Source organism: Equus przewalskii, chromosome 2, assembly GCF_037783145.1.
Source record: "Equus przewalskii isolate Varuska chromosome 2, EquPr2, whole genome shotgun sequence".
Classification (NCBI taxonomy): Eukaryota; Metazoa; Chordata; class Mammalia; order Perissodactyla; family Equidae; genus Equus; species Equus przewalskii.
The window spans coordinates 67,237,282-67,254,097 of NC_091832.1; the positions used below are offsets into that span (position 1 = coordinate 67,237,282).

At 36.7% G+C, this 16,816-nt stretch overlaps 2 protein-coding genes across 8 annotated transcripts in view; one reads left to right on the top strand and one right to left on the bottom strand.

The window, feature by feature from the left end:
• LOC103556794 (probable ATP-dependent RNA helicase DDX60) overlaps window positions 1–1,599 on the top strand; it is a 108,460-nt gene extending 106,861 nt beyond the window's left edge. For all 7 annotated transcript variants that reach the window (XR_011536882.1, XR_011536883.1, XR_011536884.1 and 4 more), the window contains 2 exons: window positions 646–708; window positions 806–1,599. Coding sequence is in view for 4 of the 7 variants with exons in the window: in XM_070608187.1 (XP_070464288.1) it covers window positions 646–708; window positions 806–914 (172 nt within the window). In the remaining 3 variants the exon portion in view is untranslated. The remainder of the gene's footprint in view (window positions 1–645; window positions 709–805) is intronic.
• Window positions 1,600–3,217: 1,618 nt separating this feature from the next.
• Window positions 3,218–16,816, bottom strand: part of ANXA10 (annexin A10) — a 52,590-nt gene continuing 38,991 nt past the window's right edge. Inside the window, exons 6-11 of the mRNA XM_008529081.2 lie at window positions 11,997–12,050; window positions 11,796–11,889; window positions 11,000–11,095; window positions 8,329–8,387; window positions 6,057–6,179; window positions 3,218–3,509 (exon numbers count right to left, since the gene is read on the bottom strand). Of these exons, the coding sequence (XP_008527303.2) occupies window positions 3,441–3,509; window positions 6,057–6,179; window positions 8,329–8,387; window positions 11,000–11,095; window positions 11,796–11,889; window positions 11,997–12,050 (495 nt within the window). The 3' untranslated portion in view covers window positions 3,218–3,440. The remainder of the gene's footprint in view (window positions 3,510–6,056; window positions 6,180–8,328; window positions 8,388–10,999; window positions 11,096–11,795; window positions 11,890–11,996; window positions 12,051–16,816) is intronic.

The following is a 16,816-nucleotide window of genomic DNA, read 5'->3' on the forward strand; positions in this document are numbered from 1 at the left end:
CTAGGCAGCTGCAGGTGGTTCATTTACCTTACCGCTTTCCCTCCTGCGTTCTGAGTTGGAAAAAATAAAGACAAGTACCTCACCTTGGTACTTTAGGCAGTCCCCAGACAGGTTGAAACAGATAGATAAACACATTCTTTGTTAATAAGGGGAGCTCTGCTTCCTCTGGAACCAGGGACCAGGGTCTCACACTGGGGACACAGGCTGCTGTCTTCAAAACCACCACTAAGCTGGGAGGAGGGTGGGGAAAGAGCAAATAAAAATGTCACAAAGCTTTGCTACTTTTTGTAAACTTTTTCTTGATTCAGAGTTAAACCTTTGACTATTTTCCAGAGTTCTGACAAAGTTGATTATTACAGTTTTTGCTTGAGTTTTTGGATGTTTTGATGGAGGGATGGGCTATTGGAGCTGCCAACTTTGCCATTTACAATGACGTCACTCATATTGGGTACTGTTTTTAACATATGTGAAATATTTAACTTGGGTAATAATAATGTACTCTCAAGTCTTTCCATATATGGTTTTATTTTGTCTCTGGAAAGGCCAGCAATTCAGTGATAATTTATTATTTCCTTTACTGTAGATTAAGAACATCCCCCAAACAAATTTCTTTCTTTAAATATTACTTTGTCTTTTTTTCTATAGGCTAAATATGGGAGATGCTTTTAATTTAATCAGAGATTTTGCTCTTGTTATTCAGTCTGTCAGGTATAGTAAACATTTCTACATTTGAAAATCATATAACTAGCTAAACACCATTAAGCTCAAATAACAATGAGAATAATTTAAACACAATCTTTTACAGGATTTCACTAAGTGAATTATGTGATGATGAAGATGACAATGTTGTGCTGGCGTTTAAACAGCTAAGTGAGGCATTCAAGACAAAACTTTGGAAAAAAAGAAGATATTGACAATGTTAAACTTTACTCAAATACTATGCTCTTAGAAAACAGAGATGATCAAGAAATTTTCCCACCCTTTTGTGTTCCAGGAAATGGCTTACTGCATAGAACCATTCTTTCTCATGACTTAGATAAGACTCCTAGATGTTGCGCTTGTTTACCTATGACAATCCTCAACACACTCTCCAAATTCCCATTCTTCGTCTTATAAATAATTAGCTGAACTAACCATCAGCTAAGTAGCTGTTTTCCCTTGCTGACTAATCTGGATGAAATACCTGTTAACTTGACTTGACTAAACTTGAGTCAGGCTTCTCCCCTCCCCCCAAATCCCTGAACTTTAACCTACCCTTAGGCTCCTCCTGAAAAGAGACTGGAAGCACTCCTAGATTAACCATCTCAGATCAGCTGTTTAATCTTGGATGGACTGTGACTGGCTATGTCAACCAAAGACATTCCCAGATCAACTGTACAATCAGACCACACATTCATCTCATCCTCCCACACCAGATTCTTTCTGGCCTTGTTTACTTATCTCTATTAATTAAAAATCCTTTTTTGGCTAACATTTAAGACCTCTGCAAATCTCATGGTCAGAGCTTTCTCCTTTTTGCATTAGCCCCTCATTCCCTAGTGCAATAGGCCTCACCACTTACTGCAATAGTTTTTTCGAATAAAATCTCTCATTATCTAAGTCTGGATTTGTTTTTGATTTGATGACATCATGTTATGCCAAAGAAACAAAATGTATTACCTAGCTAAAGAATACTTTTCACAATTTATTGAACTCATCATAAAACGATGTCTTAGTGAAGAAAAATGTTATTTAAATATCTAAAGTCACAACAGGAATTCTAATATTTTCTTCTATTGAGAATTTTATCTGGAATAATAGCTATGCTAAATATCTCAAACAATTGCTACTTTTGATTAAAATGTTAACGATTTTTTTTGAGGAAGATTAGCCCTGAGCTAACATCTGTGCCCATCTTCCTCTACTTTATATGTGGGATGCCTACCACAGCATGGCATGCCAAGAGGTGCCATGTTCACACCTGGGATCTGAACCGGGGAACCCCAGGCCGCTGAAGTGGAACGTACTAACTTAACCACTGTGCCACTGGGGCCAGTCCCTAGAATGTTAATGGTGATTTTTAAAGATAGAAATCAAACTCAATTTAAAATGATATAACATCACACACCATAGCAGTAAGTTGAAATTTTTTCAAAGTGATTTCAGAAGTCTAATTATTCTTAAATGTTTCATGTTGTGCCCAATTATTGTGTTCTAAATGTCCTGTATCATTGCTTCTGTAGAATACCAGGTTCTTAGTACATTTTTCGTTTCTTCTGAGACTGGTAGAAAGAGATCGACAGAGACTGGGCTATGGGCTTTTGAAAAATGTTACAGTGGAATAGAGCACTTCTATCCACTTCACCAGTGCATCTAGATTTACTCCATATGTGTCCTCATTTCCCTTGCCTGACTTAATTACTGCTTCCTATGACCTCGGTTTTTGTCTTTCCCCTTGCTTATGTTGGGAACCTTCTGTTGTTGACTTGCCCATCCCTAGCTCTGCTTTTATTCTTGGCTGGATGTTAGCATTAATCTAGATTCTTCTCCAAATCTGATCTCGGTGAATATTTTCCTTTTGCTGCTCCTAATTTACTGAATGTTGAGACACACAAAGGGCCAGGCTCTAATGATGGCACAAAGCACATAATAATTTCCAAAAGACTTTGATCCTGATGTTAAGACAAAAACAATGAGCAATGACTTTTCTGACATTGCTTGGGCAAGTGCTTGGTTAGTCACTAATGTTAAAAAAAGAATTAGCTAGAGATAAACTGTTTTTGTTTTTTTTTAAAGATTGGCACCTGAGCTAATATCTGTTGCCAATCTTCTTTTCCTTCTTCTCCCCAAAGCCCCCCGCACCAAGTACATAGTTGAATATTCTAGTTGTAAGTACCTCTGGTTGTGTGAGATAAATTTTTTTTTATCAGAGTGATTGTAAAACACACACACACACTCCCCCGTATTTTTACACACATCTAAGCCTGACAAGCATATATCTGACTTCATTTTGCTGTTTTCTATCTTTATTTTCTTTTAAAGGTGACTTTAGATAGTCCCTTTAGTTTTATTGCACTGAACAAGAGTCCTGAACATTCTTCTAAGTGGGATAACTACACACTGTGTTTTACGTGGTCTCGAAAGCATGCTAAGGACAGCCCTGAGTAGCTCTTGTTGTGGGGAGTTGTTGATTTACATTTAAATAAAACATATTTCAGTGCAATCTTTTTTTATTATTCCATCATACACAATTTTATTAATTGCTGATTTAAGTAATAAGTGCAAATCCAGTCTTTTATCAATAGATTTTTCTTTGGCTTAGAATGATTTTAAAGATAGAAGAGAGAATATGATTCTATAGTTTTGTCATAAGGCTACCAACACTACAAATTTAACACAAAATCTATATGTTGACATGTCTATAAAGAGGAGTGCACAGTCCTCCAAATCCTTCTCTTGATTTAGTAGTCTTCGGCATCACCAGCACAGATGGCAAGCAGAGCTTTCTCATAATGCCCTGAAGCAAAATTCTGCAAAGACAAAATATAACGTATTTGAAATAAAATGTTATAGTATTTCAAAAAAAGAATCATAATTCCTCTGAACTATAGTATGAAAGACCCATGGGCCAATAACTTGTCCAAAATTATTTACTATTTTCATCTAAAGATTTAATATGTCCTGAGAACTATTCCCAGTGGAAGTTACTGAAAAATAATACCATGATTATAGTCAATAGAATAAAGTGGATTGTACCCTAAAATGTATTTATAAGAAGAATAACTTGCAATAGAAGTAAATCTCTCCTCTTTAGAAAGAGGTGTCCTAATATTATTCTTATAAATAAGTGTAGAGTCTGAAGGGGAAATTGATAATATGCCTCAGAAGATTTTAAAATGTTTATACTCATTAATGTAGTAATTCTACTTCAGGAAGTATATCCTAAGGAAATATAAATTATTGGTAAGCATAAAGGTTTATGCTCAAATATATACCATAATATTATGTATAATGATGAAAAAGTAAAAACACAATATATAATAAGGTGGGGTAGTTTATGTACTTTACAACTTATGCAAGGTGACACCATAATTCAATAAAAACATTTCTTTAAGTGGTAGAACATATCGATGTTTATATATATATATTATTATTTTATTTTATTTTATTTTTTCTTTGAGGAAGAATAGCCCTGAACTAACGTCTGCTGAGAATCCTCCTGTTTTTGCTGAGGAAGACTGGCCCTGAGCTAACATCCATTCTGTCTTCCTCTACTTTCTAAGTAGGACATCTGTCACAGCATGGTTTGACAAGGGGTGTGTAGGTCTGCACCTGGGATCCGAATTGGCGAACCTGGGGCTGCCAAAGCACAATGTGCAAACATAACTGCTGCGCGACCAGGCCGGCCCCGTATATATTTTTTAAAAATCAGAAAGAACCTACAACAAAATTTTATTACTAGTTATCAGTCATGGAGAACTAGGGCAATTTTTTTTCTTCTTTTTATGGTCTTCTATAGTTTCTGAGTTTTTCAAAACAATCATAGGAATAAATAAATGGAATTATAAAACCTATCATGGAGGTAGGACCATGGCCGAGTGGTTGGGTTCACGCGCTCTGCTTCAGTGGCCTGGGGTTCGCCGGTTTGGATCCTGGGCACAGACCTACACACCACTCATTGGGCCATGATGAGGCGGCATTCCACATAGGAGACCTAGAAGGATCTACAGCTAGGATATACGACTATGTACTGGGGCTTTGGGGAGAAAAAAAAAGAGCAAGATTGGCAACACGTTAGCTCAGGGCCGACCTTCCTCACAAAAACCAAAAAAACCTATCTTTGTTAAAAATCAACTACATATTACTATTTTCTTACACAAAGTCATGTAATTATAACTCACCACTTTCAATGCATGTAGTGAATTAATTATATGCAAATCTTAGTAGACTTTGAGGTGGCTGTGATTAATTGCAGTACATGTATTAGAACTAGCTTATTCATTTGGAAAATGAGTTACGACGTGCATTTCTCAATGAGAAATATTTATCATCACTGGAAGTTTAGAGTTTTGAGGGTGGACACAAGGAGAGTTTTATCAAAGACAAGATTTCTCTTAACTGCTCCGTCTGCTCTTCCTCTTGGAAACCACTTCAGCTACCCAAGGGTCTACAAGGTCTTCTGGTATTTGTGGTCTCTTGGTCTTTGGGTTCTTGAGTTGCTTCTGGATCGCTCTTTCGATAAACTAAAAAGTTATTTTATGGAATTGAAAATTTTCATAGAAAACAACGTGAACAGGTAACAGCCCTTAGCTGTATGCAAAATGTAAGTGAAGACATATTCTCAGGGTCCTGAGCTTGGTTGAATGCTCTGCTGGTGCCATCTTGAAATTCTTTATAATTTTATGAAGAAGGGTCAAGCATTTTCATTTTCCATTGGGTGCCAAAAATTACAAAGATGGTCTCATAAATTTTGACAATTCTTAGCTAGATTTTATCAAAATCCAGGGTAAAGTTTAGACATAGCAGAATGAAGAAATTGGCTCATTTGCTTCTGAATCATTGTTTCTTTGCCCTTCAAGAGCTAAAGGGATAGGGATATGTAGAATTTCATACAGCTATCAATGTTAAGTTCCTCCAATTTACCAGTTTATGGGATTTGACTGGCTGCCCTGCCTTCTATGACACTATGAAAGGAGAGCTGAACTGAGCTAAGCAGCCTCTTCACAATTAGTATGGTCTGGTTGCAAAATGTAGTTTTCCTAACGCTGATCATACTTCAGAATTTAGCTCATAAAGTACAATTACACAATTAGAGGATGGATATTTTACATGACTACTTCAAGGATTTTTGCTTAAAGCACATCAAAGAGCGATAAATCTGTCACTGAGGTGAGGGGACGTCCTCCGTGTAGCACCTGTTGATGCTCTACAGGCTGCCTCAGGCACTAAAGTAGATTGTCCCTGGCAGAATAGCTAACGTTTTAGATTCTAACATGAAGTCATTTAAAGTAAAGCTTTATCTCATTTTCAAAAAGGACAAAATATGGGTCAAAATAAATCACGTATAGGAGACTCACTTTGATATCATGAAATAGGGATTTTCCGTATCTCTCTTTGTATCTTTTCCTTATGGTCATCAGGTCTATTTCACTTCTGGCAATTAGAATCCTGATTACAGTTTTATTATGGAAACCAAAATCCTAAAAGATACACACAAAGGGGGAAAAAAGGAGAAAAACATAGTATGAAGTCTGTCTAAAATAGACTCATCCCCTTTACTGTAGTAAATTTGCTCTGCCTCCTGTATTCCTCAAACACTGTGTCACCATCTGGGGAGTGCCCAAGGCAGATTCTGAGAGGCATCTCTGTTACATTCTCCTCTCTCTTACTGTGTATGTATAATGAAGTATTCTATCTAGTTTACTTCTTAAATGCCCTGTATTCTCTATTTCCAATGTCACGGCCTGGATGCTGGCCCACCTTGATTCTGCAACAGCCTTGTCAACCTTAAGACTGTCTCCTTCACACTGCGTTATAAAATGCAAATCTGATCATGTGGTCTTTCTAGGTAAAAACTCTCCATAAGTGGGTAGTCGGGGGGATTCTGAACTCTGTTAGATGAACATTGATATATCTGAGTAAGACAGCAATTACATTTTTATTTTATGGTCTGTTTATTATTGAAAATTGTAAAAATAAGAATTACAGATATGTGAAATATTTTCTGATTTAAACTCAAGTGCTGAAAACTACAAAAATCAGTTTCAGTGTACTGACTCCAGAAAGAATACTGCTTTACAAATCAGTTTCAAATTGTCTTTTCAAATGGAGTAATGGTGACATCCAGTGGCCAGTAAGCATAAACTAATCTTTGATGTCTGAATGTTTTGGGTGTAGATCTAACAAACTTTTCATAATTTGAGGTGAATGAAATGAATGATCTAACCAAGTTTCCATATTTAAGTTGCATATCATTAAGTAGAACGCACTGGGAAAAAACCCAGAGATTTTCTTTGGCTTAGGAATGGTGAAAACAGCTTTTGATCAAAATTTTACATTTAAGGTCCTCATATATTGAAAATTTGATTACTTGAATACACAATCCTTCTGTTTGCTTCCTAACCATTTGTGAGTACACATACCTTCCTTTTTGCACTGTAACACACACAGCAGGAACACAATTTTTACTATTAGAATAAGTAGCCCTCAATTTGGGCATAGTTGGAATCAGAGTAATTGTGATTATTTTTTCATAGTCATTCACAAGTCAAGGTTTATTCTGTTGTTGGAAAAGAAAATGTTGAAATCATCCAATAGCATGGCCCCGACAGTATTTTAAATAAATTTTTAGTCAACTCAAATTTTTCTGCTTGGAAGTATAATAAAAACGAACCAGAGGACTGTGAGCATTGGTCGTTCTCCTGTGTTCTGAGGATACATAGGTTCTTGTATACAAATAAAAAATACTTGACATAGGATATATGATAGAAATATTCTTGGTGATTAGCACATTATGCCAGCATGCTGGCTACTTTTAAAAAGTTGGTCTGTAAAATTTACTTTGAGGATAAAGCACTCTATCAAAATTACTGCACTACAGTATCATTTTTAATAATTTTCACTGAGTTTTCAAGGCTATGACATATGTATAGCGATTTGCATGAGACTTTTTCTAAATACATTCCATGCACATTATGGATAAGGTATGCATTGTGTTACGCGTTTAAGTGTTTTTTCCTTCAAAAATGAATGCACCAAAGGAATATGATTGAGTCTCACACTAAACTATTAAAACAGTCTCATTTAATTACAAAAATAGCTTTAGAATTTATTATTGTCTAGCTATCTCTTTTTAAAGTATTTTTTTTTAAATAACACTTTATGTCTAAAAATAACCACTGACATTCTTTTGTGTTTTAAATTTCAGGAATGTAGCAATTTCTTGCTGAGTGTTTGTAATGTTTTGACATTTCCTGCTAGATGCCATATGTTTCGTACTTGCATAAGTGTGCGTTGGGGGCCTTTAGTGAGATACAAAAGCATTTGGATTTGCCAGTTTCTTCAGATGCTAAAAGACTATAAGAACACTGGGGAGATAGACCCTGAGGAATCATACTTCTTAGGTACCTCAATTTGATACAGAAAGCAGAGTATTATTTTTATTTCATGGGTCTCATTTTTGGTGTATAACACATTTTTTCACTTGAGCATATTTTCTTTGAAATGAATATATTTCCATACAAGTTCAAAAATAGGAATCAATACTTAAGTAATGGAAGTAAAACTAGTCTTTTGAGAAAGTAGACATGATTCCTGGAGAAATTTTAAAAATATGTGGGTCATACTTACATGGATTGAACTATATAGTCTATAAGCAAAATAAGCTGGTTTGTCTCGAACACAGAGAACTAGGAAAAATCAGAGAGAAAAGAATAAGTTTTGAGAGTGACAATAGATATTTTCGTCAGAATTTGAGAAGGAGAACTCTTGTTTTATTTTCCTGTTACAATCCTAGAAGAGTGATTATTTGCGAGTTATAGGTGGGATCCCTCACTGTACATTGTATTAAAATTTCAACACAGAATAGTGGTAAAACCATAACCGATAGAAAAATATAAAGCAGCAATATTATAATGATCATTTCAGATTTTCACTTGGTCTAACTCTACCTCGTGGAACTCTCTTAGTTCCTTCACATAACCTAGTGAAAAAATTGTCCCATTTGTATCTGAAAATCAAATAAATAAGGCTTCAAAGAGATGCAGGTTATCACCACTATTATAGATTTTTATTACTGTGGGATTCAATGTGACATAGTCCCCATGCAAATAGTTCATCTTCCCAAATGTTATTTTTAGTCTTTTGTAACAAGACTTGTGAGTAGATATGAGGTCTCTTAAGGAAAAACTGTATGGACCACTGTTGGAAGTCAGCAAATTAAAACCACTATGCATTAGAACAGCCTAGAGCCTGGTCAACAGTTGTCCTTGACGGATAATGTCTATTTGAATCAGCAAATTATTTAGTAAATGAAATGTATGCGAGGCTATAGCGTCTAGGCAAAATAAAATCATCATAACAATGTTTTCTTTGTAGTTCAAATGATTTTTTTAGATTGTGAGGCCCTGCCTTCCTCTTTCACTTTTGTCTATAATACTGTGACCTCATAAGCACTCTTGTGTCACTGCTAGAAGGTAAGTGCCTGAAGGACAGGGACTTTCGTTGTTGCTTTTGTAGCTATTGTTTCACTTGACGAATAAATGAAATGCAATAGGACATATTGGGGTCTATGAGGAAGCCATTTAGTTTAAAACTAATTCAGCGTGATCTTGTTTTTGCAGAAAGGCCTGACGTGGCCTGTTGAGCATGCACTGTACATCTGCTTTAAACATTGACAATGTCCCAAAGCTAAGAATGATAAGGAGGTTGCCATGTCAACATTTTTTAAGGATAAGCATTTCTTCCCAGAAACAGGATTAATTACTGACCTGCTCTAACCCATCTCATGACCACTGACCTGCTTACCACCAACTTGCTGTGCTCACCTTTTGACCACTGACCTGCTGTGCTGGCAAAGCATCTTATGATAGTAGTAAAAGAGATGTTCCTGCCATATGTGATGTATGCTCTTTGTTCTAAGATGGTATATAACCACTCTGTACACCCCACTTCTTTGGAGAGCTTCCTTCCTTGGCGGAAATGTTCTCCTGGGCTATAATCCTCAAATTGGAACCCAGTTTTGATTTATAGATTGATTATGGGTTATTTGCGTTGACACACTGTTTTATCTGCACTGCCTAAATCAATGACCAGAAGAGTAGATATTCAATAGATGTTTATTAAATGAAAGAATGAATGAATCAGTTAATATGTTTTCTAGTATTTCTCATGTCCACTATTTCCTCTTTCAGACCCACTGCTTCGTGACAGTTTTCAATAGTCGAAAGAGAGCTATTTTGAGATTCAGACGACATAGATTCTAGTCATAATTTTGCTGCTAATTAGTTGATAGACTTTGGAGCACTCACTGAAACTCCTTAGGCCTTGGTTGTAAAATGAGGGATTTTTATGTGATATATGATTATGAAAGCATATTGAGAATACATCAAAATATATGTACATTATTCTCAGAAAAATACACAAATATTCAAATCTTGTATAGTATTTTAGGGATTTCATAGAACCAACCAAACCCTTTTTTATGGAACTCTAGCTTTAAAACTCCTTTATGAGACAATCTATTGAAATATTATCTCTCAGCTCCTATGCCCATAATATGTCTGTGCTATTATAGGAAGGGAAAAATCACAATATTTATTTACTCAACAAATATCTAAGTGATTATTTGATGTGTTTCTCCTTATGAGGATATTTCACAATGACCCTTCATTTGTAGTCTCTGAAATTTGCGCTGTCATGTCACAGCACAGGACAAGGTAAAGCACGGGTAGCGGCATAGTCGTTTTTATAGAGGGCTACCACTGTTTTCCCCTTTATGGAAAGATAGCTTTCCTTACCTAGGAAGGAGCAGGAGGTGTGTGCCTCTCTCACAATAGCCTGTAGAAATCACTACTAAGTAACACCTTGGTAAATCTTGTTTATGGTAAGACCTACCCCTAAAACAAACTTAGACATGGAGAAAAAGAAGCCATGTTGCTAGCATTCATCTGCTCTTTATCAAGGGAATGGGAGTCAGTATATATAAAACAAAATTTAAAGGCATGAGATCCCAATCACCTGTGAAAGAGAGCATCTGAGAATTCAGTGTTTCCCAGTATGAAAGTTGAACCAGCTATTAGGGAAGGGTATCATCTCTTTGAAGTTATCAGGTTGCCAGTTTAGTGCCTTATGTCAGTAGCTGATGTACTTTTCCTCTGTAGAGGTAATACCCCTCTAAATAATTAAACTCAGGGGAAAGTGACTCAAGCAAAAGCTTACTTAAAGATCTTTAATTCAGTCAGCCAGTCAGCATTTATTGTGGAATAAAAGTCTGCTGTACACCAAATACATTGTTACTTACCAATTGCAACCAGCAGCTCTTGGAAATATCCATCATAACATTCATTAATAGCATCTACTATGTCTTGCCCAGAAATATTTTGAAATTCCTGGAAAACTGCAACAAATTGATATAATGCAAATGAGATTTTGTAAATATTATAAATTTAAAATACAAATATTGATTAGACTGCCTAACATAGTGAAGGTAAATAGAGTATAGGGGTGGGGGTTGGGTTGGAGTATGCCATCTTTTAAAAATTTTTATAGACTTTTGTGTTTTACTATATGTATAAAAAAACAAAAAGGGATTTTTTTTTAAATAAGGGAAACAGAAATGTACAGCAGTTTGGGGAAAGTCAAAGTGTGAACTAATATGAGTGCACCTCTAAAACCAATAAGGTAGCTTCACATAAATCATGACGTCAATAATAATGACCTTGACTCATTATGTGCTGGTTAAACTATGTTCACTATCTTCTTTTCAAGACAACATATAATATGCCTAACAGGAACTAGCTAATATATTTGAATAAGTTCTCCGTCAAAAACAGTGATTGTTTTAAAAGGTTCGTTATTTAAAGATTGTATAATTCAGTTATTGGAAAAAATAAAATTATAAGGAAACTTTATTCCTTAGTAATGTCATTATGTAAGGCATGTCTGTATAAACATAACTCAGAATAAGTACCTTTGAGATAACTGGCTTTCCTCTTTTTATATGGAACATTTTCCTCTTTTTTTTTTTTCCAGTTAACAACTTGGTTTTTATTATGTAATCAGTTAAGCAGCTGAAAAGGAACCTGATGAATAATTACCCAGCCACAGCTGTTCATAGCTCTTGTTGCATAGAATCATTTGCAGCGTAGTTTTGTGTTCCCCTGTCTTTCGCTGACAGGCTTCCCACAGGACCTGAAACATCATACAGCCAGGAAGGAGTACCATAATCACCCCAGACCAGTTTAACAAAGGCTCTCTACAGTATGTCACACAGTCTACAGAGAGCTGGTTCTAGTTACCATTGCATCCTGGGCAGCCATAGCAGGGTCTGTATATCCTTCTTCTCTGATTCCCTGTAAAAAAAGCACAGATTTCCCCCATTAAATGTTGTTAATTAACAACACATATAGGATTATTGGGACAAAAATCTTTGAACCCCAAAGCACACTGGTAATTCGTAAGACAGTGCTATCATTATTTGGAGTTAGATAGTCTACATTTCTTGAATACTTTATGTAATATAGGTCTTTTTAAAAAATGTGTGTTCTTTTGGTTGTATTTTTTTCTTTGCAGCAGTGGTAATCTTCCAAAGATGTTGCCAACCCAACCACTGGGAGAAAATATTTGCAAATCATTTATCTGACAAGAGGTTGACCTTCAAAATATATAAAGAACTCATGCAACTCAACAACAAAAAAACAAACAACCCAATCAAAAAATGAGTAGAGGAGGGGCTGGCCTGGTGGTGTAGCAGTTAAGTTCATGTGCTCCGCTTCGGTGGTCTGGAGTTTGCCAGTTTAGACCCCAGACGCAGACCACATATCAAGCCATGCAGTGGCAGGTGTCCCACATGTAAAGTAGAGGAAGATGGGCACAGATGTTAGCTCAGAGCCAATCTTCTTCAGCAAAAAGATGAGGATTGGTGGCAGATGTTAGCTTAGGGCTAATCTTCCTCAAAAACAAAAACAAACAAACAAAAAAATAAAAAAATGGGCAGAGGATATGAACAGACGTTTTTCCAAAGAAGATATACAGACAGCCAACAAAAACATGAAATGATATTCAACATCACTAATTATTAGGGAAACACAAATCAAAACTACAATGAGATACCACCTTACACCAGTCCCAATGGCTATAATTATCGAGGAAAAAAACCAATAAATGTTGGAGAGGGTGTGGAAAAAAGGGAACCCTCATGCACTGCTTGTGGGAATGCAAACTAGTGCAGCAGCTATGGAAAACAGTATGGAGACTTCTCAAAAAATTAAAAAGAGAAATACCACATGACCCAGGCATCCCACTACTGGGTATTTATCCAAAGAACTTGAAATCAATGATCCAAAGATATTTATCCACCCCTTATGTTCATCGCAACATTATTCACAATAGGCAAGATGTGGAAGCAACCCAAGCACCCTTCTACAGATGAATAGATAAAGAAGATGTGACACACACACACACACACACACACACACACACACACACACACAAAATGGAATACTACTCAGTCATAAAAAAGACAAAACTGTTCCATTTGCAACAACATGGATGGACCTTTAGGGTATGATGTTAAGCTAAATAAGCCAGACAGAGAAAGACAAATACTGCATGCTCTCACTCATATGTGGTAGATGATAAATACATGGACAAAGAGAACAGATTAGTGGTTACCAGAGGTGAAGGGGGTTGGGGGGTGGGCAAAAGGGATAAAGGGGCACATATGCACAGTGACAGACAAATGGTGAGCATGATGAAGTCTATTCAGAAACTGGCAAATAATTTACACTTGAAATTATGCAATGTTATAAACCATTATGATCTCAATAAAATGACTGGAAAAACAAAAATAGGTATTGAAATGTTTTTCACTTTTCCAACTCTCTGTGCAGTATCTTCTCTCCCATCAAACCGAGCACCTACTGCCTGGCATGGGTGATAGAGATGAGATTTAACACTGTTAGAGAGAAAATGCAGAGAGAAAAAATAAGTTAATACTCAGTTTCTGACTTGTAAGATAGGGTAAATGCAACACTAAAATGATCATGAAATTCAGATTTTGTGGAGTGAGAATATTTTGTAAATTTGTTTCACCCCCATCTCTTTATCATATAAAGAACAGACATGGCCAAGTTGACCTAAGAGATGTCCATTTCAAACAGGAAGGAAGGAGGGCTAGCCAATGCAGGACCTTCTGGTCTCAGAGAATTATGGGGACCAGAGGGAAGAAAGAGGTAAGAGAGATATGCCATCCGACAGTTTATTTAACCTTTCCTTTAGGTCAAGATCTGGAGGGAAGGCTTTCTTTTTAAAACTGTGCTGAGAGAATACTGAGAGTACAGTGGCTTCTGCTCCTATCATCTTTGCAATCCCTGGCAATGGCCACAATTCAGTGAACTTGGTGACACAGCAATATTGGGCAGAGGGAGGTCCTGAATGCAACTCTCTTGAATTAATCTCAATCCCTAAGTAGCATGAGCAGGCCCCAAATTTTTTTCTTTCTTTTTTTTTTTGAGGAAGATTAGCCCTAGGCTAACATCTACCACAAATCCTCCTTTTTTGCTGAGGCAGATTGGCCCTGAGCTAACATCTGTGCCCATCCCCCTCTATTTTATATGTGGGATGCCTGGCACAGCATGGCTTGATAAGTGGTGTGTAAGTACACGCCGAGGATCCGAACTGGTGAACCCTAGACTGCTGAAGCAGAGTGTGCAAGCTTAGCCACTATACCACCGGGCCAGCACCAGAAATTTCTTATCCGCTCCTAATGGAGGAACTTGCATGCTAGCTGAGAACCTGGCAGGGGAGCTCAACAGATGGAATTGTTTATGACCATGGCAGGGATAGATTGTTCCAGTAGCCAAGGGCTACAAGGTAGACCACATTGGCCAGAACTGTGTGGGAGACATGGCTACTAGACCTTAGGGGGAATCTTCAGCTCCAGTGAGAGCAAAGGTGAGGCTAAACCATCAGGAAAGGTTACTTGGCTCTGACCAAACTGAGACAGAAAAATGATCATAAGTTACCCAGCTGCATGGTTTGGCAGCTGACACTGAGAAATGCTCATATCCTGGACATCCATGCTTTATATGCTTTTGTCCAGAGTTTCCCAGAACTGCCATTCCATAGCCAGGATGAGCAAGGATGCAGAAAATATCTTGATGATGTGAGAACACTATCACTTTCCTGTTGCCAAGACATCTCATAAACCACACACACACACACTCACACGCCCCTCTCCACAAAGTGCCTTCTTGGAGAGAAGGAGAGAAGAGGGCCAAAAATCTGACAGTTGAGTATTTAACTCAAAAAATGTATAAATGAGATTAAATATGTACTTATATTGACTGTTCAAAGTATTGTATGGATTAACTTTGCCATATTAGATTAAATATTAGGGTTTTTTTTCCCTTGCTAACCAAAAGCTGGAGGCAAATGAGAAATATCAATAAAGAAATAGGTAAACTACATTTTCTTGTGAGTAAATTTGTAGCCCTGAAAAATTTAATATGTTTAATTATAACTCAGAAGTTGTGTATCATCTAGAGGTGTACAGCTCGGGGAAAACTGATGTGAACCTATCAGACACATTTCTTCTCCCTCATTCCATTTGCTTATCAGGTGACTAAGAATACACACGTAAGTGGGGTTTTTATTGGCTGAGGAAGATTTCCCTTGAGCTAACATCTGTGCCAATCTTCCTATATTTCGTATGTGGGTCACCACCACATCTCTGAAGAATCGTGTAGGTCCACACCCAGGGATCTGAACCTGTGAACCTGGGCCTCCAAAGCGTAGTGTGCCAAACTCAACCACTATTCCATGGGGCTGGCCCCTGTAGGTCTTATTTTTAAAATCTATGTATTATGTAGATAAGTGTGCTGTATATATAAATGAGCAAGTGATAGATGACAACACTTAAAGAGCGAAAAAAATTTTATTGAGTGGTAGGATTACGGGTGCTATTTTATTTTCAAATTATGGAAGTGCTGAGATGCAGGGACTTTAAGGGTTCTATAGTTTTGTTCCTTAACTTGAAGATAAAAAATAAATAGACTTACAAACAGTAAGTGAATTTCCCAAGGTCTGATTGTTAGAAAATAATGATTATTCAGTTTTAGGGCCATTATTCAATTTCTGGCACTGAGATTTGGTTACTATATTGCTCCCTTAGCCCAAAGAACTCATTATTTTAAGACAATCTCCTCTGGTCACTCACTTATGATTTTAATTTACACTAAGCAACAAGTGACTGAAAGCAATTGATATGCTGCATCTTCTACGGACATATGCCACCTATTTAATATCATAAATTTATGATAATTCTTAATCTTCATCTTACTTGACCTACTGGTAGGATTTGATGCAATTCATCACTCTCTCCTCCTTGTCATACATTCATCACTGGGCTTTCAGGATGCTGCACTCTCTTTTTCCTTCTTTGGTTTACTTCACTTGTTACTCCTCAGTCTTGTGTACTGGTTCGCCTTTTACTTTTCAATCTCTTACTATTTGAAATTCGCAGTACTCAGTCTTTGGGTCCTGTTCTTGTCTGTATCCACAATCTTTTTCTTGTTAATCTTAACCATTCATGTGGCTTGAAATTTCATCTGTATTGTAATGTTATCCAATTTTACATTTCTAGCTCAGATCTATCATCTGAACTTCAGATGCGTATATTCCAGTTGCCAACTGAACACCACCACTTGGTTTTCTAGTATACACATTAGACTCAACATGTTCAAAATCTATCTCCTGGTCTCCCTTCAATTCAGAAACCTCTACACTCACAGCCTTCCACATCTCAGTTTATGACAACTCTGCCATTCCTGTTGATCAGACTAAAAAACTGAGAGAAACATTTTATTCCTTTTTTTTCTTTTATATCTTGCATCCAATTCCACAGGAAATAATATAGACCCTACCTTCAAAATGCATTCAGAATCTGGGCACTTTTTTTCACTGCCAGTGCTCTCCTATGATTCCAAGCTAAAATTATATCTTGGCTTTATTGCTGATAGAGCATCCTTACAGGCTTCTGTTTCTACCCCGTTTCCTTACAGTTTTTTCTCAATATGGCATCTAGTGTGAATATTTTAAAGCATAAGATCATATCGTT